General features: G+C 37.1%; 1 protein-coding gene across 1 annotated transcript in view; it reads right to left on the reverse strand.

Annotated features, from left to right (window-relative positions):
- PIK3R1 (phosphoinositide-3-kinase regulatory subunit 1) overlaps window positions 1–24091 on the reverse strand; it is a 56489-nt gene that overhangs the window by 15973 nt on the left and 16425 nt on the right. The window contains exons 3-7 of the mRNA XM_042825687.1: window positions 9190–9282; window positions 7512–7586; window positions 4533–4664; window positions 3437–3638; window positions 3159–3238 (exon numbers count right to left, since the gene is read on the reverse strand). Of these exons, the coding sequence (XP_042681621.1) occupies window positions 3159–3238; window positions 3437–3638; window positions 4533–4664; window positions 7512–7586; window positions 9190–9282 (582 nt within the window). The remainder of the gene's footprint in view (window positions 1–3158; window positions 3239–3436; window positions 3639–4532; window positions 4665–7511; window positions 7587–9189; window positions 9283–24091) is intronic.

Below are 24091 nucleotides of genomic sequence, written 5' to 3' on the forward strand. Positions count from 1 at the left end.
GATACTGCCAGGATTCTCACTGAATCCCCAGCAGTTAGATGTACGTCATTATTTCAATTCTTAACTATGGTCTCACAAATAGTAAAACCCACTTCTCCACGCTTATTTTACAACAGTAAAAGGGGACAGGTGGACTCAAGGTGGCTGCCATGCAGCAGCTCCTTCCAGCTCCTGCCCACAATGCCACCACTGACTTTCCATGCTTCTTTCCCTCCACCTCTTCCTCCTTCCCCTTCACTTCCCTGCCCTAGGATACACCTTCCTCTCACACAACCAGCCACTCTACACTATTCCACTTCAGACGGACCCTGACTGCTCCATGTTCTCCCCCCAAACCTACTCCTAATCTCCCATTGCCCTTTGTCAAACAAAAGGTTGCTTGTCATGTCAGCAACACTTCTGTGTCTTCATATACTACAAACATAGGCATAAGAAGTATTCTAGGCTCACTGTTTTAACTTTGCAGAGGGCTAAATGTTACTGTAACAACAACAACAAAAAAACACAGAGTCTGCTGCAGTTACAGGGGAAAAAGAAATTCAGACCATAGTTATTGTTTGATGAATAATAATAATCCAATAATGGCCTAGCAGTAACGCCTGTTTTTGTGCTACGCTGTGCAGGCAACACTTTTGTATAGGATGCCCAATATACGGTAGCATTCCAATTAGTGTGCTTTCTAATGTGCTGAAGCTAGAACCACAATTGGTGGGTGAAGTGGTATGAAAAAGACCAACAGTTCTGTGAAGGTTTCCTCCCTACTCCAATCAGTCATCTCTAGGCCAAGATTTTCATTATCTATTCACTGCCTAAGATACAACTAGAACTTCATGTGCAATTCATTTTAGATGGAATGTTTTCATCCATGCTTTAGAATAATAGAAAGAAGAAATAAAGGAGAATGCTAACCATTCAGCCTGAGGAAAAAAAAAAACAACAAACGGGCAGCACTGGCTTACTTGTAATTGCTTAATTGTCATTACACTACTTTCAACAGGTAAGATTTGTCACACTTATGTGACAAATAAATTCTCTTTGCTAAAGATCTTCCTTTATTACAATGTCTCTAAACATTTTTATGGAAATTCAAGCCACAATTCATTGCAGTGAATTGAAGTTCACAATTTGGAAAAACACATCTTATAGAGTTCTGTGAGAACAAAAAAACACAGCACTGCAAACAATCAGGTCACCAAACAATTTTGGTGCTGAGCACAGACTTGTGTCCTAATCCTGGAGACTCATTTAGCATTCAGTAAAGATTCAACTTTCAGAACTTATTCAAATGCTTTACATGCCTAATAGCAGAGAAGCTAACCACAGACTGCGAAGTTTGAAAATTTGCACCTCTTTTCAGCATATTAATAGATGTGCAAATATTCTACTGAAAATATTCCATTGGTCAGGATAAACTGTCACACACAAAGAGAAGGTCTATTTTTGCCCTATGAAGAAATCGCAGAAGGACCCCCAAAATAAACAACCGATAACAAAATATTAATTAACCCCAAAGCAATATTAAAAACAAGTATTTGTTTTTAATGACTAATGCTTAATTATTAATATAGTGCCAAATCTGATGAATACAGCCATATTTCTTCAAGTGCTCTAATGTTACTCTCAGGATGACTGTTTCCTCATTAGTAGTTCTAACACTGACACCTTTCACTTTTATATGTTCCTCACATGAAGCAACAGGGGACTATATGCAACTAAGTGATCTCTTCAGTGCAACTTCACTAACTCTCACCAACCTAAGAAACAGTACTTGACCATCTCACACATGATTGTCTCAAGCCATGTAAACCTACATATCCTAAAGTATCTGCAAACACAATTTCAAAAACTGCTATTATCAAACTCTGTCAAGCACAGAGGATTCAATAATGCATTTTCCTTCTTAATACTTTAAATGTGTGGCAAAGAAAAATAAGTTATTTGCAGATTTTTAATAAAGAAATGCAAGCAGTCATTAAAAGTTTGAACTCTCCTGGTTTTAACGAAACATTAGGAACAGAAATGCGGAGTGGTTCTGGAAATGCCTGCTAACCTATTCTGAGGAAAAAAAAAATACAAGGAACTACAAATTACCTGAAAATACATTTACACTAGCTGTTAGGAAAATGTTTCAAATTAATACAGCTGGCAAGGTTGGAAGAACCTTCCAATCAAAGCAGTAGGAACAAAAACCTTTGCTTTAGACATTTTTAAAATTAATCATTTATTGATGGAGGGGATTACAGAATGTGCGTAAGTGTAATACTAGAAACAGGGTAGGTTTCTGCTGCTCTTTTTCTGCTGATGTGTTCCAGCTCTTCAAAATTTGAAGCAGCCCTACAAATCCAATTGTCATGAACTCCACCTTGTACTGTGAATAGAGGTGGGAGAGCTATATCATGCCTAATGTTCTATTCACCGTGACCCTATCCTTTGCTCGGATACTCATTGTTAATAAGCTGTAAAAGGAATTACTTCAGTCTCACACATACAGTGTCCCTACCTTCATAATTTCTTTGTACATAGTATGCAATTCTGCCATGCTTCTACCAAGTATTTGATTTTAAAAGAGGAATCTCTGCTTAAATGGAAAGGTTTTTTAGTTTCTTGACTAAATTAGATGATAACTCACAGCACCAGAACAATTATAAACTAATTTTCTTGAATGTGTTTTTAATATTTTCTGCAGTTTATTGATAAATGAATCTTTTAAGTCTCTGGATTAAAAAAAAAATATGTATAACATAAACAAACAAAAGGGAAAACCTTGACTTATTCAGATGATCTCTGAGCTACTGCTAACAAAGTTTTAGGACAATTAAATAAAATCTCCAGAACTTACTCCTCCCACCTCCACTATCTGATACATATTTTATTGGTTTACACGTCTTAAAATTACAAAATTAATGTTCTCTCTTTAATGAAAAAGGAATGAAAATCATAAGACTGTAGAAAGTATGGATATTAGGCTGATTTAATGAAAAAGATAATTCCTTATGAAAACAGATGTTACACATCACTATGAAAAATATAAACAACTCAGTTCTGTAACTACGCATTTTACATTGTTTGAAAAGAAAGAAAAGCAACAACTTGTCCTTAAGTTGAATTTTACTATTAAAAAATGACACTATATAGCTTTTAAAATCAGAATAACTTACCTGGTACAGGCTGTCTCTCATTCCATTCACTTGTAATTAAAGTCTCTAGAATCTTTATGTGGTGTTCAGTATTATCAGAGCTGTAGGAGATGGATTAGACAATAAGAAACAGGAAAAATACAAATGTTTTACCCTAGTCTTATTCAAAAGAATTGGAAAAAATTAGCAGAATACTCTCCCTGCTGGAAGTCAGGTCACAGAATTAATTCATTACAATTACTTTTGTATACAGTTAACCCAAGTTATGGTACCGAATATAATTAAGATGTCCTACGTACCTTGCTATCTGGTATTTAAAAAGGAGAGGGCTGAAAATTTCGGCTAGAGACCGTGCATTCAAGAGATTTTTGCTGGAGGCTTGACAAAGTCTGAGGAAATGTTTGAGCAAATACTGGAGCGTAAACCAGTACTGGTGAGGTATATTTGGAGATCTAATGAGTTTCTTCAGCAACTGTGCATATTCTTCTGAGCTCTGCACATCTACAAGTAAACAGATAAAAGGATCTTGATATCAGCATGGGAATATTCAGCAAATAAAATGTAAAAGTATCTCCCTCCTTTGGAAGCATCGATTTTGCAGAAGAATAATAAAAATTCAGTCCTTCCTTAGTGCTGTAAGATTTGTTTCTTCTTTGGAAAAGAAGTGAAATGCTTGGGGAAAAGTAAAGAACAAGCATTCAGAAGTCAAATGGAAACAGATATGCATTTTGGTAAAAACCACAATGTGTTCAGAGCGTACTGGTAGAAGTCTGTCTTGTGTTTAGCGTCACACATGATTGGGTAATTCTGAGATGCACTAGATAAGCCCCACAGGTGCTGTTCTAACTTTGAAGGTTACCAGTAACAATATCCTGTCCTGAGACATACAACAGAATACTTCGCTGATGAGCTGAAAGCATGTAAGCTGTTTGTTTGAAATCAGCACCATAGGTGGTGAATCTTACATGCATGTATTTGTCACTTCATAATCTTTAACTCCCAACATACTGCAGAACACCACGACCTCTAATATGTTTACTTTGTCAGCACTGATAAAAAGTTAAAAATTAGCTTTCTGCACACAGATAAGTCCTTGATTTTTCCCCCGTTTTTCTATAGTCCTTCTACCAACTAAAATGCAAAGAATTACATTATCCCGTATATTTTTTTTTTCTATCATGCTTACCTAAACACATAAGTAAATAATGCAGATCTAGATCTGAACTGAAACAGCTCCCATCAAAAACAGTAAAGGTGTCAATTTTTTTTTTCTGAGATAACTGCCAGGTTGTGCAGCATCTTCCTTGTTCTCTGGGTTATGTACCGGATCACTAGAACTCAAAATCCTAAAAAAAAGCTTTTTTTCTGACATTTGAAATAATCTGGTATTCCTACCTTGAGCAACAGAAATTACATCACTGTAAACAGTTGCTGGAATTATGGGATTTGGCAGATCTAGGAGATACCTCTTGAGGGCATCTGATAAAGTGTGTACATCAAAAGTTTCTAGATCCAATGAAGAGGCATCTGGAAGGAAAGAACAGCATAGTTCTAAGATATTAGCAATTAGAAGAAAAATGCAGACTTAGGATATTACCCTCTCAAAACAAGCCAGAACTGCTAATTAATATCTGGTTTATAATTAACAACTCAAAAGAAATTATCAATCTAAAACATCAAAACACATCGTTAGGACTTGAATATATAGTGCTCAACACTGTGCCCAGGCCTTTCACATCTGATGAAACAAATAACTTCCACTGCTGTGTGGCTTTCAGTCATACACAGTGCTAGGCTGAACTCATGATAATAATTTGCTTTATGTTGGTAATGTTATGGAATATCAGAATATTTTTAACAGATCTCTGTTTTACCTACAAATATTTTGTTTAAGAAGTAAGTATTAATCAAGGCTTTACCCAAATGCAGGCTCTTTGCTGACAGCTAGTGCTATTATGACTAATTAACAACTCGGGGCTCCATGCCTGTAAATATTTATGTGAGTAAGTGGAAACAAATACACATGTGCAGAACTAGGTGCTGAGTGTTTTGTCTAGCAGTTGGGATTTATCTTGTAAAACCTGGTATCCTTCCAGTATTGCTATGACTCAAACTAAGATCTGAGAGTACCAGTACCTCTTAGTGCTGGAGCAAGGGATATCAGCAGCAAAATTAAAAATAGGAAAACAGAAATAGTGCAAGCAAGTTTGATTTTCCTCTTAAAACATAAAAGTCTGGTGCAGTATAGTCCCAAAAGTTTACAGAAAGACACATGTGGGACAAGAATCTAGAGATACCAATGCTGAACAACTTTTTAGGCTAGTCAAGTCTCCTCTAAAACAACTCTAGAAAATACTTATCCAGCTTGAAACAAATTGTACTGTGAGGTAGAGAACTCAGCTATATGGTGTGCCTACACATTCTGTGAAAAAAGTCAAAACAGTTTAGTGAGACACCCGGTGCTCTTTCTCCTTCCTCCTGTTTTCCCCAAAGGAAAGCCTGCAGCAGAGTTTAATCCCAAAGAATCCTTTCAAGAAAATAATGAGAAAACTTGCAGTGTGGCTATGCATTCTACAAAAGCAACTAAGCACCGAGAAACCTAACCAACTACAAATTCCTAATAGTTTTCAACAGTTCCGTTGCTCCCAGAATGTTTATTTCATAATTTAAGTCCTGATTCTCTCAGTGTTGACCCATTCCTACACATGAATGTGTGAGTAAGAGTTAACTTGAGCCACTCTGCAGCTTTTTGAGTGTAGTTATAAACAGACCTTAACTATTCTGTCTACTGAGCTGGCCAGCTGCAAGACAGCTTTGATTTTGGAGCTAAATAACACTGTGTTGAAACTAACGGGCAGTCATCCAAATTAAAATGCAGAGTACTTTAGCCATAAGCAGAACAGCACATTAATGCTCTTCACAGCTTGGTGAATAAAGTTGACTTGCACACTGTTAAATCAAGACAGTAGGCAGCAAAGATCCAATCTCTCTGTATCCATGCATCTGGACACCCACCACACTGGACCTGTCCTGGAAGACCCTAGTAATATCTTAAAGAGAACAGAGTAAGAAACTCCGTTACTACGTTACTAACAAGTAAAGTCCCGATTTCCTTTCCTCAAACCTAATTACATTTTAAATAAGAATAAATGTAAACCACAAGTTCTTGATCTTGGGAGATAAACAAATCTTTCATAAGAGTATACACCAGTTTAAAGACCTAACATGGGACTTCAATAAATTAAGATCTGCACTCATATTATGCTGTAAAAATGCGGATTTATGCAGACTGAAATATAATTACGATGCTAAAAATAAGGCTTAGGCTGTTAGTACCACATGTGTATATTCTCTCTCTGCTTTCATGCATACACCTCTTCTCTCCCACCAGATTCAACAAAGGAGAAGATGCTCTTTTGATTCGAAAGAACAGTCAACTCAAAGTATCGTTTTTTTGTTTATTTTGCTAATACTTGAAATTACTAAAAATGAAGAGAGAAGTATGAGTTGCTTAATTAGTTCATTTGGCACCATGGCATGTAACCAGTTTCATTTTCTACCTCTTGTATTTTTGTGCCTCTTCATGCAAAAAGCAAGCTCACACTGCACACCAGGTTGCAAAAGCATAGCAAAGCACTGCTGCTACAATACTTCCTCATCTCTCATAGTGCAGTTCAGTGTTGCCACACCTATACATTCTGGCATAAGGTATAAAAACCATAATACCAAAAGAGAAGGAAGCACATGTCAGAGAAGTTGAATGTGTATGTGGCATTAGCAGTGTAACTGCATCTTCAATGCCCAAAGCCTGAGAACCCAAACTTTTGCAGCAACACTGGCTCAAATCATTTGCTTTCCCTTCCATCATCATCTCCATACCAGACAGGGAATGTTCAGCTATTGCTTCTCCTGCCACAAATGTACGTACAGAACTGTATGTAAACAATTGGCCTTTTGTTTACAAAATATTAACGAGTAGTGCAGCGCTACAGGAATGATGCATCTTTCCCTTGCTTCAAAAAGAAGAAAACCAAACACAAAACCTCCCTTTTCTTCTTATTTTTTTCCCCCATGCAGCTGAACTTTTAGCCCTTAAACAAGCAGGTGGCCAGCAAATGACTAAAATATTATTTATGGAAGAGGAACTGATGCAGTGAATAAAAGGATAACCTGCAAGAGTAAAAAACAAAACAAAACAAAAACAAAAACCCAACTTTTCCATATTAAGCGTGAACTTTACAAATCTTTCTTATTTATATTTGACTTATTATATTATTCAGAAGTTATACGTAAGCTGAGCAGGGGAGCAAAGAAAACAGGATCAGTGTGACCCTAAAATCCACCTAGTTCTTCAGGGAAGAGAGCTGTACTTACCACATTCAAGAATTTGTCTTAATTCTGCTGAGCTGCTTGAGCTTTGTGTCACATATAAAGTTGAGCACTCCAGACCTTCAAAACAAAATTGATGGGATGTATTAATATTCCAGTGACTGCTGCCGTGTAACAACATACTTTTGTATTCTTCAAATAAGTATATATAGAATAAATTAGGAACATTCTACCATCACTATCCTCCTACAAAATACAATTGATTTTTAAGGCTGTAATATACTTCTTTGTACACACAAACTAAGTTCTGCAAATAGAACTAGCCATAGAAGATCCGAGATCCCAGCAGACCCCCTCACTCAGTGCAGCGCTCTATGTGATGAACACTGAAGCTCAGGATTTGGCAACAGACACAGCAAAGAGAACAACCCGCAGGAGCAATGCTGGAGACACATCTTCCTTTACCTGGCCTATTTAATAAGTAAGAAGCCTGAGGTACACTACCTCAGGAATGGGAAAGGACAGAAATTCTGACACACCTTAACTAGTGTTAAGCCTAAACAGACTTAACTGAGACTTCTAAGTCACAAGCAAGCTCACCCCTGGTGCTCTACACAGTTAACAGAGACATACAGTCTCTTCTAAGGAACAGGCAAGTCTTGGGTTACCACTGACAATCTGTAGAGCCCAAAACCTCAGCGTGTAAACAGGGTGTGTCACATCACTACCACAAGAGAGGACATATGCATCATGTAGTATGCCTCAGAATGCACTTGACTAAAGAATATCAATGCAATGCTTGCACATGAAAGATTCTGTTTACAATTTTGCTAATTCAGGGAAAATACAGATGACACAAGAAATGAGACAGTACCCAAGGATGCAGAACGCCAGCAATCTAATATTGTCACTGGTGCTTCCTGGAACCTTCTTGGTTATGCTAACTGTTGCTGAACACTGGCCCTTCTCACTGATATTAGCAAACTCTTCCTCATTCAGTAAAATACTACAGTCTTCCAGTGTCACAGCACTATGTGAGAACCCATATTCACAGGGAAAGCAATCTGTATTGGTAAGAATGCCACGTATCTCCTCACTTCCAAGGCCACTGAAGGAGCAACACTGCTCCTAATCACACCAGTACTATGAAGGAAGTAACATAGAGAAGCCAGGAAAAGACTGAGGGGGCAAAAGAAGTAGAAGACATAAAGGTGAAAGCCTCTAAGGGACAGAGAGATGCAACACAAAAAAGTTGGAGAGCAAAAAAGCCATAAAAATTATCACTGACTGTCTCAGAACACAGCAGTAATAAAGATCTGCCTCCTGAAGTACAAAAACAGTTCTAACCTTTTCATATTCAGTTGTGTTGGTTTTTTTTTTTTTTTTTTCTGATTTGGAGAAAAAAATTACTTATTTGGCCCTGTATCCAATGAAATGTCATGATGCTTCTTCCACAATCAGGACTTAGGACTTTAGAGTGTTAGGAAAAGGAAAAAAAAAAAAAAAAGATAAATCTAATCCCTTCTTCTTCTATCTTTGCTCAGGTCTGAATAGCCTCTCAGCAGAAACCAACGCATCAAACCTTAAACGAGACTACTTTCATCTGAGTTGGATAATGTGATGCCTTAGCAGCTCTAGGACAGGGAGATGTTAATTCTGGATTTAATTCTGCAGCCTTGGCTCACACAAGAAATAAAAAGTGGTGGATAACTCCTCAGCCTACCTTTCTTTTCAATTGTCTCTATTATCTTGATGAGGATTGGTGGAGCAACATCAGGAGGTGAAAACTGCTCCGTAAGATCCGGAAGTGAAAAAGCTGTAAAAGAAGAAAAATAAAAATAAGCCAAGCTACACTTGAATTCAACCATCAGTTATGAAAATCATGACATAAAATGAAACCAGTTCATTTTTAAGTAGTAAACAGTTCATCTTATCAGCTGTAAAAGGCTCTGCAAACATCTCACTTGTCAGGCTTAAGTAAAAACGCTCCAAAACTTACCAGAAAGCTGTAAAAAATTTTGAGGATTGTACTTTTAGAGCATTTTCTTTCAGAAAATTCCATCAATCCTAAAATCACCTTTCATTTAACACAGGAAGGAAAAATACAGTAAAAGTCTGACACCTATGGGAGGACAGAAACACAATGCAAGACACGAAAGAAAAAAATATTCCTAAAATATTTACATCCACTGTATACCAGGTGAGGGAGAAACACATCATCATATGGGAGCTGAGGATCCACTAGGTAAAAAAGGTGGGAACAGCAGTAGAAACAGACTCATATTCACAAAAAACGCTCAATTATATAGATACAGAGATGCACAGATATTCTTCAAGCCGAGCAGTGTCAACAGTGTAGGTATTTTTGAAGCAATGATTTCCTTTTCTACAATTATTGGTTAAGGATGAATGGTGAGCTGATCAGGAAGGAACACTTTACAGATCCAAATAACCCTGCATAACATCTCCATACAGACTTCATGCAATGGTTTCTTTGCTGAGAGAACATACTATATAAACGAATGTTCTAACACTGTAGTGTGAGAGATGATCAATCTCTCAATGCACTGTTTTTGCCAAAAGAATAATTTAAAAAGTTTTAAAGAAATCTTTTCGAATTCCTAGAACACAAGAACATTTACATAAAGTTATTATTAAACAGCTGCCAGAAACATCCGGCATACTTTGATGGCTTTTGGCTGATAAACAGAGCTTAACCATTGAGGTAAAATTTGTCAGTTGCCTAAACAGTGCTGATCTCTGCTCAATTAAATTCATCAGAACAAATGGTGCACTTCTGAAATGTATATATGCACACATCCATTTGCATGCGTGCACATGATTCAATAGAACTATTATGATAACTAAGTAGAAGGGAAAAAAGAAATGACAGCAAAATATAAATATTGTTTTAAGTTAATATCTTTCAAATATGCAAAAATTAAACTAACAGAACTGAAATAGCAGACAATTTTTTCACTGAGTAATTACATATCTTTCTAAAAATGTGAACAAATTGCAAGTGAAAAAGACAGAAATCGCTGAAGAACTTTGGAAGTGAAGAGAACTAAAGAGAAGAGTGAAAGATAATGAATTATTTACAAATTTATAGTAGAAGGTGGCCCTTACAACATACAGCAGAATGCCTGAATAACAATCATGAATTACTTTCCAGTCCATTCATAACTGAGAAGGACATGAGAAAACATCTGTTAATCATAAAATTTTTAACTTAGAAGGCCCAGAAAATGAGAATTCAAGAGACTCAAAAGGGTTGCCTAGGGAGATCCCTGGCCTGCTGATGTTACTTTTCAATCACTCATGGAAAATGAGCAGACCCTAAGGATCAAAGGAGTTCTTCTGCTCTGCTTGTATCCTGAAAAGACAAGCAAAACGACTGATGACTACACGCTATTTACACTAACAATCTTAAGGAAAAGTTGATATTGGATTCCTATGATAAAACAATAAAAGGCAGCAGTGTAGCTAAGGATTGTCTGCATACCTTGTAGAGAATAGGTTCTGTTAAAAACCACACTACTTCCTTCTTTATGATGATATAGTTATTTTAAACATGCAAATGAGTTGACACAAACTCTCGAGCTCCATCAGATAGCTGAGTTAGTATAACTTCACAATTAAAACCTACACAAACATAAAGGACATGTTAGTGTAGCTGATCAGGAAGTAGCTGACCATTAGACCTCCAAATGCAGTAATTAATATAGAACAAGCTACTCAGGGAAGGAGATGATGTATACATCTCTTCACATCTTCAAACCACTTTCAGGTGCCTTCCTTTAGCTTAGCATCTTATCTTCTTCATCAAACACAAGCTGGTTTCAAATGCAAGACTATGCAGTCCAAGCAGCATCTCCTTAGGCATACTGTAATACTGAAAGATCATTTGATCAGATCACAGAATTCTTTTCAACCCCAAACTATGAATCTATCTTATGGTAAGGGCAAATCTACTGAAAAAATACTGAAAGATCAGATCAGAATCATATCAAAGGGTATTCTAAGAAAATATTTGAAGTATGACACGTATTAATACACTGCAGAATGCTAAGGGCATAAAATACATCCCTACATGGCAGCAAAGCAAGAATAGGATTTAAGAACAGTTTACATACTTTTACTTAACTTTCTGCTCCCCTAGGTAGCCAGCTACAGTAAGTACTCTACTTCTTAAGTAACTGCAAAGAAATTGCATCATCTCTGAACAAAAATGCACATCTCATAATTCCAGCTAGAGGCAGTGTTTCAAGCTACATTGAAACTGCAAAAAGAAATGAGAGAAAAATAAGGAGAAAGAGCCACTTGCACTGAGTGGAAGTCAGTCTGACAGACACTTGAAACCTTTCAGTGACAGCATAGCAGCTCAAGGACGGTCTGTCCTGCATATTCAGCTGCTGCCCTTCCTTTCAGGCAGCAGAGAGAACTATGCTTTCTCACATGTAGCAAAACATGCCTTGAAAAGATGGCAAGGGATACTCCGCAAGTAGCTATAAGCAAGATGTATTTAGAAAGATAATTCGATTTGCCATAGATTTAAGGTGTTGTTTTTTTTTTAACATGAGGTGTGGGCTATGCCTGATAAATGAAGTTTAATCACAGAAGTAAACCAGAAGGAGAATCTAATCCCAGGTGAAGACTTCATGGGAGGAAGTCACTGCAGAGTGAAGAAAGACACCACACAATACTGCACATCTGTCTCCACAGGATATAAAGAATGGTGCGAATACAGATCGTAGAGTGCCTCTCTTCTCATCTATATCATCTGCTACTGAATCCCTCTATTGCACAGTATTCTTAAATAATATTCTTAGATGACAATGGAAAGCTTCCGGAAACATTTACCTTCATATTTAAGTAAAATCTACTCTTTGTGTACAATGACATGAATATTGAGCAAACACATTGGTTAAAATTAAGAATTTCCTACTGCCACCCTAAAACACACATCTATCAAAATACTGAAGTAGCACTAAAATTTTAAAATAGAAATCAAGATTTCTGATTTCTTCTTTCCTATACCCCATTCAATTTCTCCAAAACTGGAAATTTTTATCAATCAGGGATGTTGCTGAAATTTTAGACATCAACAGAGCCTTTAAAATAAAGAGAATCTATTCCATAAATAAATGAAACATAAAATATTTACATATTTTACTAAAAATCCAGGATATTCACCTCCCTGTAATACTAAGCTGACAAGTAAAAGCTCAGTAGCAAAAGGACACAAACACATACACACAAACCAACCTCAATCTAGGCACCTTCAGCATGGTAATGTCAGAACAATGCATCTAAAGATACAGTTACAATGCTCAACAGCAATGAATAAACTTTCACTTTGTAAGCATGTAGGCAATTAATGAATGAACACTACCTAATCTACCTACTCAAGGATTTCCCACTCATTACTGTCATTGCCCCTATAACTAAGTTACTGCATCACACTGACTTGTACTTTGAACTCTACAACTTATGCATAAAATTGAAAATGATGTTCAAGTTGGAAGATCTCACAACACACACATCTGACAAGAAAAAAAAAAAAAAGACCTAGAATTTGTAAAATTGAAGCCAATTTACAATGTCTACATAAAATACAGTGAAATTTGGGAAATGTCCTCCATTTTCGAAATGTCAACAGGAAATAGCAGAGATTAAAGTAAAGAAAACTACACTTGTTTTGTAAAAACCATTTGAATCTTGTCGTCAGAATACAAGATACTCTTCAAGTAGATTAGATGAAGAAAATACAGCATATTTGATGATTTACAGCTGGAAAAGAAATTTTTCACATAAGTCACTTCTAGTAAAAAGCAAGTAAATAAATCCAACATGCAACCTGCATTCAGTACCTGATTTCAAAAGTATCTTCTGTTTTGATGCATACTGTAGCACAGCGCAGAGGCTTGGAGAACCAAATCCACTCTTAAGAATCTGAGCAACTTTGTAGATCCCTTTACTACAATCCAGTATCAGTTTTTCACTTAAAGCAATCATTATTTTTGTTTCTCCTCAAATCCTGTAATCAACTACTTTTTTTTTTTTTCTTCAAAACACGAAGGTTCTGAAAAGCTGTCATACACTTTTTACGTCTTCCTTCTAGTCACAAGCCCAGTAGTATGTCTCCAGATAGTAAGAAAGCTTCTGATGACACATGATAAAAGCTGGATTTTCCACTTGCTCTATTTTTACCTTGCCATAGTGAGAACCAATGAGAGGAACCACAAGCCAGGATTCTCTCCAATCTGTGAACTCTACACTCTCCCTGATACAGACAGGCTTGAACAGCATTAAGGCTATCGCAATGTGTGGGAGATGGGAACATACCTAACGTTCAAGGGTTGCCAACACAGCTACAAAGTGCAAGATGAAACCAGCCCACAGCTGCACCTTTTGGAAGGGTTCTCAGTAAAAAGAGATATTTTAACATTAGTACCTGGCAATGGCAAGTGGAAATTTAAAGCTGGAATTTGGCTTCAGAAGTTTCTGAGCCAAATCCTTCATTACTGCTGAAAGAAAAATGAAAATGAATACATTTTAAAAATATACATGGCTTAAACTACAACAGTACAAACACCATAGAAATGGTAGCTTAAAATGTAACTATATAATACCATGAAAAAGAGCTGGAGCTCAATTTCTGGATATTTTACAGGAACTATATACTAACACATTTGAACTTAGTGCTGACTCAATTACTCCATGTATGTTATTTTTGAAGAGATGACATTTAAAGCTGTTTGTACACATTGCTTTTGATGACAACACAGCTGTACATAAAAGTCTAACATTTCCAAGCACAGGTCTTCAGATAATCATAACCAGCTTATACGTGTGCAACTGTTTCCACTAACAAACTAAAGTATACATTTGTAAGATTTTCACTTATCCATGTTTGCAAATCACAGATTCGTCCAAACATGAATGCTTTGACCAGCACTGAAATGAACTGAAATAAAAAGAACTGCATAATTAGCATAGAATAAGAAATGCAGAAATAACGGCCATCGTGAAGCAAGTGGTGACCACGTCCTTCAGTGAGATCAATTAGCAAACAAGGAAAAAATGGCTTATCAAAAACATGAAATCCCTTTTCTAGCAGCACTGTCTATGGCATAACATACAGCAAGATGAGGACAGTCAGTACCCATACTCACTACTGAAAGCTTTGGAGTAGGTACGAGCTTACTTTCTTCACTGAAAAGCTGTTATTCTGGGAAACAACCATGAAGATCCTGTAATCCTGGGAAGCACCAGGAGGTGCCTCTGAAAGGCTGATGGGGAAGCTCGATGCTCCACACAGATATCCAACACAGGGCCACAGTGTACTCTACCCCTTCCTCAGCACCTGCCTTCAACAGCACAGGAAGTACAGACATTGCTTCCCGTGGGAAGATTCCAGAAGGGAATGAAATGAAACTCAGGGATACAGAACACTTAATGATTAGCACAGGGGCATTTCACAGTCCTCTGTATGTTCTGCCACCTCTGCAGAAATTTTTGGTAGAACATGTATGAGAAAAAAAAAAATTACCAATCTAGATGCTACAGAGAAAGTTTTCATATGGATCTGAGCTTTGGGTTCAACCAAGACAGGAAAAGACAAGTCTGGCATTACAAATTACAAATACCACAGAGAAATTCACTCTGAGATTTGATGACTAATCTGGATTTGGTACCTATAATTTTGACATTTATCAAGAAAGCAAGCAGATACAGTATTTTGAACTGTCTATCTGCTACTAGCAAAAAGTTCTTTGGTAAAGAAAGATGAACAAAAGTGATAGTGAAGACCAGGAATTTTATGTCACCGTGTGTCACAGATAAATCAAGCACTGTAATAGTCAGTAAATTCAGCTGCAACTGTTGGAAGAGGAGAAGACCTCTCTTCATGCTCCATGTGAACTGGGATAATTCAAGTTTGACTACAATTAAATTCCTGTAGGTGCTGAACACATGACTGAAAATGGCAGGAGTGCTCAGCCGTCTCTTCCAGTACTTTAATTAGATACATTTTTTAAAAATAACAATATTCAGAGGAAAATATAAAATAAAGTTTTAGGCTTCGGTGAATTTTGCATGTCATTATGAGTAGCTTAGTAAGCCTGCCTACTATTATTTGTCTTTTATTTTTATCAGATGCCATCAACCACGCAGACTCTGTGGACTCAGAATATCACAGAAGCCAACACTGCTAGAGGAGACTTGACCCAGGAGAAACACAGAGAGATGAAGACTACCCAAGCTCTAGAAAAAGAAAAGTTCTGACCCAGTAGAACTATTAGTGCACAGGCTCACAAGAAGCCCAATTTTTACACAGACAGAAAAATGTCTGCGAGTCTAGATTTATTACTGTAAAAATGATCATACAGCTGTGAAAGCAAATGGAGAAAGTATATGCTGTTGACCTTACATGACTGGAGTACAACTAGGAAAAGTAATAAAAATACTGATCCAAAAACCTTGTCAGAAAATTCTTCTAAAAGATGTTGCCTGCCCAGTTTTGTTCTTCCACTAGTCAGCAAGCATTCATTATGTGCCAGAAATGGAGTGACAACTTAATTCAGATGTTTGCTGCTAATGGTATACTGAACATTTTAGCCACTGCAAAAAATACAGATTGGTACTAGAAAAATAGTTTATCATATCTGCAGTCAGTCCTCTTTTTCTTTCACCTGCAAAGAAGAAATACCTAAAAAAGCAAAACATATTTTCTGGGCATCTCGATAACAATAAACTCTTATGGAGAAACAATACTCATTAATATGCTTCTGGACTTTAAATCACTTTTAAAAACATTCCTATTTCCTCTGTGGTCCTACATGACTAACATACAGGGACCAGATTTTTTGGAAGGGTTTTATTCCAAAAGGTGGAACATGACTCTGAACATGACTCTGAACTTCAGCCAATCCCAATACACTGATCAAAACACAAACCCAGCATCTCCAGAATCGTGTATGTGAGGCAAGTACTGAAAACACCATTTACAAGCCTGAAAAAGAACATTTCAAACCAATTCTTGCAGAAAAATGGGTGTGATTTGTTACAAAATACTTAGCACTTAACAGAATGAGGCAGTCATTTCTCCAGGAAGACAAATGTACGAATATCGCAATCGGGCCACTTATAATTCAACCCACTGAATCTACAAACGCTGGAATAAAAACTGAATGTTACTTCACTTCAAACAAAATATCTGGAAAAATACATAGTCAATAGTTTAAATCAGTGCATTAACCTAGACAAGTCACACACTTTGATACCTTCTGTGTTTATCACCTACACGTACATACAAGCAATGATCCAACTGATAAAAATACCATGTGCATGCTGTTTATGCAAGAAGTTTGGGGAGCTGGAAGAATAAATTTCTCTCCTCATCCCTTTCTTGTAATGTCAAGCCATTCGCAGGCGTAAGGAGAACAGGGGAAACTATTCGAACAAAGGGGAAATAGCCGAAGGCGCTTTCAGATGAGCACAATAACGTTATCTGTAAACAGTAGAGGGCAGAACTAAACAGCACAAAACTTTGATTTGACATAAAAATTTGTACTTTAGCTGTTCTCCCAAGAGAAATCTGAGGTTTTCTTACCCTTCTCTGACACAAGAAAATAAACACTCACTGCTCTGACAATTGAAAAAATTCATACAAGATAAAACAAAATGAAAGCTCAGAAAGAAAGGAAAGAAAAAAAGCTATATCTGACTGGTTCAGCTACATAAATATATGGAACATATAAAACCACCAAGTAACAGCAGTACAGAATACTCCTTCACAACAGTTTATACATCTAGCACTGACTGCTAATCATGTTTCACACCCATTAATTTAATGTTTCATAAAGCCCTATTTCTATCATCTGTTGAAAGGGAAGTGATACTGCTTGTACTGGGCAGGAATTCTGTACATAATATTCTATCAGATTAAACCTCAGTAACTTTATGAATTATGAGCTGTCAAGCACTTTTCTCATCTGCCACAGAATATACTTCTTAGAAATAGGAGCTATAAATAAGGCAACAGATGTTTTTTGTTGGCTTCAACTGAAGCACAGATAATTTTTAAAAAACCAGTAGTTAACACTGTTCTATAAGACAATACTTTGCTTCCCTCTACTGGTGAGCTTTCGCAGTATTTCTTTTCAAACTGAATTCAAGACTTGAAATGGCGACAACTATTTTCAATTTGTATTAGCAAAATTAGAGAAGCAAGTAGCCCTATGCTGAAGAGAAACTGCACAGCTTATGAAAAATATACTAAGTGCAGTATCTCCTTGCATGCAGAACACTGCCCTGTAATGCCACACATAACGTTTGAACTGCTTTGCAAAAGCAAACCCACTAGGAGCTGGAGGACAAGATGGGAGAAGTACCTGTTTATTAAACTGCCTTTTAAAGTGTTGTCAGATAAACAGAAACAGTAATACATGAAGTAAATAAGAATGCAGTAAAACAAGTTGCCTTCCTGCTTCTAAGCACAGAGCACACCATAAGCCAGGAAGCCAAGGTTGAGCAGTGTGGGAGCTGTGGACACGCATTGGGCCTTCCTTACTGCCAGCGTGAGAGAGGCACAGCATGATTCTGAAAACAGAGAAAACATTTTAAAAAGACAACACACACAGTTTGCATCCTGTGGGCATCTTCAGGCTCCAGGCCAGCAGTCTGCAGTTAGAGAGAACACAGTACTCACTTACTGCACCCCCACAAGGCAGGGTAAGATCATGGAGGGGACAGCAAGGAGATGGAGGTACAAGGACAGCCAAGAATTTAGATCCAGCAAAGTTCCAAACACTGTCTTTATTGTCAAAGGAAGGTTATGTACATTCCTTCAGGACAGTAGCTCCATAGCTCCATAGCTGAAAAACAGCTGAGCTCCAGAAGAATTTGAGTAGTTCTACCAAATTCTCATCATACATTGTAACTGGCAGTGAAAAACCTAGCATTCCAGCTTACGGCAATGATTTCATATGAAACCATACACAACATCAAGAAGGAAAAAACAATGCACTGAATAGTCAGGTATACTGTGGACAGCACAGATGTGAGGGGAGATAGCATGTTCCACTGACATCTGCATCTGTAAACTACTTAATAGGTTTTCTTCATACAACTTTCAGGTTTATCATTGCTAATAAGCACCCACATTGCAAAACTGGTATATTATTGTACTATACTGGTAGTGCTTGGAAGCCCTTATCAAAACATGAACAAACTTGTGATCATTCTGCCTACCTTACTGGTCTTAACTAAGAAACCTCTGAGAACTCATACCAGCTGCTCTACTGACCTTCTACAAACTTTCACAAAGATATAAAGCCATAATATTCTAGTAACTTACACATTCTCAATTTAAAAAAGGTCAGACTGTAGTAAAAGGGTGCTTTATTTTAAATAGACAATATATAAGTTCACAGATTTACACAGTAATTCACTATAGTCACTCCACAAGAGAACTCGCTGTTTTCTGTCTTTTATACCACACAAGCAGAAACAAAACTATATGAAAGAAGCATAAATATCACAATGTCAAGAGCTCAAAACTTAAGACAACTATGAAGCAAGGTTTCATGTGAAATTCCAGTTCTTCTTTCCACATCAAGATTCAGCATTTTTCCCATGAACATATTCTGCTTGTTCGAACATGCAGCGTCCAGTGCACTCAAGGCATAGAACCCACTTGAATAACTGAGGTATTTACTATCTTGAGCTTTAACTAGGTTATATACAGACATATGGTCTCCTAGACAGCTCCTTTTCTCCTGTTCACTTCCCTCTTCAAAACCGAGTCCTCCATTATTTCACATTCAACATCATGCAAGAGCACTTAGTTCCACACCTTGCTCTCTAGCTCTTCATAGCAAGTGGAAAAGCAAATAGGTACTTGTCTGTTCCTGTCATCACAAGAGACAGCTCCTACCTTTTAAGGGAAGGAATGCTGAGGTTCATCTCAGAAGCAATTGAAAATTCGCTGTCCAGCCAGCACCACCTTTGACCTCTTCTGGGCAAGACTGTGGAGCATGTAATGGTAAGACTACATCAAAGACCTCCATGTGGAAAGCTTCAGTGATAATGCCAAGTTCCCTTATTTTCAGACATTTCACCCTCTTCACCTAAAAAATGTTGCCCTAATTTCTTCTGAGTACAAACTTACCAAGATACTACCTCAGTTGCCTTTTCACATAATCAGAGTGATGGTTAATATCAGTACTCCTGCAGCATCTTTTCCTTGTAACAGAAATACAGCTGCTGGATGGACATTCAGTGAAGAAGCTGGAATTCTCTCCAAAACAACCTGCCCCATCTTTACCAGATCCTTGTTCCTTACTCTTTCCTACTTTCTTTTTTTTTAATACCGTCATTACTTTTTCCTTATGCAAGGCTGTCACTGGTTTGTAATAATGATTCTGTCTGAGAAGCATCATTTAATTTTATTTTCACACAGTAATCAGAATACATTAAACTTCAGGACAGTATGTTTTTTGCTTTGAAACAATATTTTATTTTGCTTTTTTTTTTTTTTTTTTTTTTTTTTTTTTTCTGTGGAGAAACTAAGGTGGTGGGGATACAGAACACTCTCAAACTACCTGCTGGAAAGCTGTCTATAGGGAAAGAATAAGCTCTTCATTATGGCAAGGAAAAGATAATATGTATTACTGTGCTTGAGAAGTCAAGTTGTTTAGATCTGGAAGATTTACATAAAAGCACTGGCAGAAGCTGCTGACAGATAAAAGCCAAAACAGCTCCTTCATCTTTTGGGAATTATGGGAAACATTTATAAGTACACAAAGTTAAAAATAATGAGTGCATAGCTGTCACCCAGGGGAAAAAAAACAAAAAACAACAAAAAAAAAAACCCCAAAAAAACCAAAGCAAACAATTCTAACAGTAATCCAGCATCAAAAGGAATTCTTTTACTTCTGGAAACTAACATATTTCAAATCAACTATTTTTTCCTCCTTAAAAAAAAAAAAAAAAAAGAAAAAAAAAGGATCTAGATGAAATGTAATCTTTTAAGAAAGTAAAACTGGGTTAATCCTGACTGCCATTAAACCATTCACTGATCTGACATAGATACAGAAACAACAACATTACTTGGAAATTCCTGAACTGGAGCTACAGAGAGTTAATCCCACCATCATCTTTAATTTCGTATAAAGAAGAGAACTCTCAGTCTGTTCATAATAGATTTTCTGACCCATGTCATACACCTGTCTATATTTCTCTACATAGTAATGCCAGTATTGATTTCTAATCCCATTAATTCATGCAATCATGATACAAAAAAGATGTTATGGAATATGCAGTATAGACACTTCATGCATGAACTTATAGGCCTCTTTTCTATAAATCACTTTATTCACACTGCAGTGTTAAAGTAACTGTAATTTAGATCCTAGTAGTTAAAGTGGTGAACTAATTTCATGGACCTTTACAAAGCAGCCAGAGACTGCTCTGACTGTGAGACAAAGAACTTTATTTTCTTACGGCCTAGCACACTGTGCTGCAGAAATTCGTACGGTAAAAAATGTGTTTATAGGATTTATTTATTTTTTAACTGAAAAGAAGAAAGATGGTGTAAATGAAAAGCTGGCATGAAAACTTTACTATGGTTTTACCTTTTCATCTGCAAGCCAAAGACTAACTTAAGTCAAGGGTAACGAAGTACAGTGCAAGATTTCAATTTGCATTGTTAGTCGTCATTTGCAAATAAACTAGAAGAAACAGGCAAAGCATCTCTGTAAGAAAACCTGTAGTATTAACAAAGCACTTGAATCAGATGAATCCTTTTGCAAATTCTATGCAACCCTGCAGCATGAAGGCATTTCTTAAGATTTAAATAATTAAGAAAAAAAAGTATCCCTCTTGAAAACAAGTACGGTGTGAAGGAGTGAGGATGAATAGAAGAGGCTGAACTAACTGCAAAAATATTCTCTACAAGAACTTTGAATACCTAAGCTGGAGAAGAGCTGTGCATAGAAAAAAAATGAATGCATGTGATTGAGAACTGACATGTTCTCAGTGATTTTTATCTAACGTGATCAAATCAAAGCTGTGTCAGGCAGGCAGAAGCTCATTTTATCCTCTGCAAATGCTCAGAGGTGAGCTAGCTGCACCCTGAGCAGCTGCTTCCCTTTCCTTCCCTGCAGCCACTCAGCTCTAGCCTTTTCTGTAACAAGGGAAACCATGGAGCTGATGTGACACCAACTTCACTGAAGAAATTTGAAGCATCGGGCCTTGAGCTGACCCTCCGAACTTGGGGTAGTACTGAGTGAATAAATGAACACGCCACTAACATGCTGTGACTTTAAGTGCTACAAGTACACTGCATTTCTGAAGGCCTCTTCTTCCAAAACACAACAAAACAGTTTGTCCATCATCTGCTCCTGACATGAGATAAGGTTAGTCAGAAGACAAGCTATCTGCATCTGAAAATATGATGATGCTACCAATAAATCTGTGTTTCTACATAGTCACAGAGAAAGCTTAAAGCTATAATCACTTAGTTGTTCCAGTACATTGATTATGGGATGCAACAAAGAAGTAAAAACACTGGCCTAAGTTGCACAAGATGTGATCAAATTAAAAAAAAAAAAAAGTCTTCCAGCTATGACTCAGTAAGGAACGGGTGGAGGTTTGTGGGGCTGAAAGGCTGGAAGGAGTATGCTGCCTTCAGGGTTGGCCAGCAAGGATTGGGAACTGGCTGCTATTCTGTCCAAAGGCCAGGTATATCATACTGGTTGTTTTCCTGCTACGCTGCCGGGGTAGAAAGAATAAAATTAAAATAAAACAAAATAAATGAACTCTTATACATCTGTTCTATTATCCTTTTCCAGAAGAATACCTCCATCTTCATCATGCCAAAAGAAAGAACCAGAGTAGTAGTTACCTTTACTTGACCCCAACAGAAAAATAGACCTCTTTCCTTTTTTTATTTGACATTTTAGAAGAACATCTTTCTTTCCCTTTTTTCTTTTTTTTGTTAATGTGGGCCATGCCAAGAAGCGTAAGGATGGCTCACTTGATTCCCAGATGGAGAATCCTTCCAGAAGCTAGCTCCCTGCTGAGAACAGAAGGAAGAGGAATGAATAAATTTTAAACTGACCTGATTTTTCTAATAGCCTTATGACTCCCTGTCTTTGAGGGTACTTCACATGACTTGCCTGATATATCAGAATCAGCACCTTTCTACTTATTCCCCCTTCTAGCTTTACCCTTCTAAACTAGCGGTTACATCTGTGAAGACTCGAGTCCTAATTAGCTCATCCACGTTCACTAAACTTTACTGAGACAGTTGCAAAACTCTTCAGAAACAGTAAATACAGCTGACAACTGGTCTAACTCATCTAAGCATTACTCCCAGCATGTATGTAATTCCTGCAGGACTCAGAATCCCCACACTGCAGCCTCACAAAGCGCTGTAATACTTCATAGTAAACCTTCCATAAATGTGCCGCTAATTGCCTCTTTCAGATAGACAAATTTGAGCAATCACTAAATCTAGGTCCCGTTTAAAGGGAAATATTTTTTTTCTTACTTTCTCAGGGGAGACAGCCCTTCTGCTTCTCTTTTTGTTGCGTTTCGCTCCACCAATCAAGTCAATTTTCCACCAGTCAGCTTCCCACGTTTCAAACATCACTCTCAAACTGAGAAGTCTTAAGAGACAAGGCAAAACTACTGGTTATTCTAACAGCATCCAGTCAAGAACAAAAAACGCAAAACACGAAGAGAATATTCTGATCTGTACTGCAGGAGAATGTGAAGGGATGTAATTGGAAAGAGCAAGTGGTAAGCCACAGGTACAGATGCCTTGGAGATGCACATAATCAGCTTGTTTGGTCTCCAAAACCCTGGAATATTCTAAACTGCTATGAAAAAGGCTGTGGTGGTGTTTGGTTTCTGTTGCTTCTTTCCTTGCAGAACAGCTACAAATTATTTATCATCAAATTACATGCAGAAGCTTAACATATACTGGGAATCAATACTGCAATTGTTAATCAAACTAATCAACACTAAGAGCAAAGCTCCCAAGCTTTAAAGTGTCCACATACACCAACATCTGACAGAACTCTATTTCAGAGTTTCAGAGGAAGGTGCCCTTTTTTCATATGAGACAGCCAAAAAAAGAAGCAAGAATGAAAGATTTCTGATAGGCCCCAAACAGGGGGATCAAATTGTACTTACACTGACAGAAGACTCTAGATTTTCCAAAAAACTGAATTTGTCTTGAAATTAAATAACTTCATGCTTTTACTTCATACTGGCTATCAACTTGAGCCCAAAAGAACAATCAGAACCACAATGAAGCTCAATTTTTCCTGTCTTTACAGCTTCTCAATGTGCATTACTTATTCTCTTACTCTCAGCATTTGTTCTCCCTTCTGGCATTCTGTAATCCTGCCAACTGACGAGCTTTGCTTTTAATAAGTAGATCTGCCAACTTAAACATCAGTCTCCTAAGGCAATCAAATAATGAAACACACATGTATATACTTGCACGTAATCTGTCAAATGCTTTTACAGCCCACTACAAATGATTTTTGCAATTCGAGGTTTTCATAGGAGCATGCATTCCTATACCCTTGGTTTTCAAAGATCAAGTG

Source organism: Centrocercus urophasianus, unplaced genomic scaffold (genome assembly GCF_019232065.1).
Source record: "Centrocercus urophasianus isolate 14NV4802_14NV808 unplaced genomic scaffold, USGS_Curo_1.0 seq_25, whole genome shotgun sequence".
Classification (NCBI taxonomy): Eukaryota; Metazoa; Chordata; class Aves; order Galliformes; family Phasianidae; genus Centrocercus; species Centrocercus urophasianus.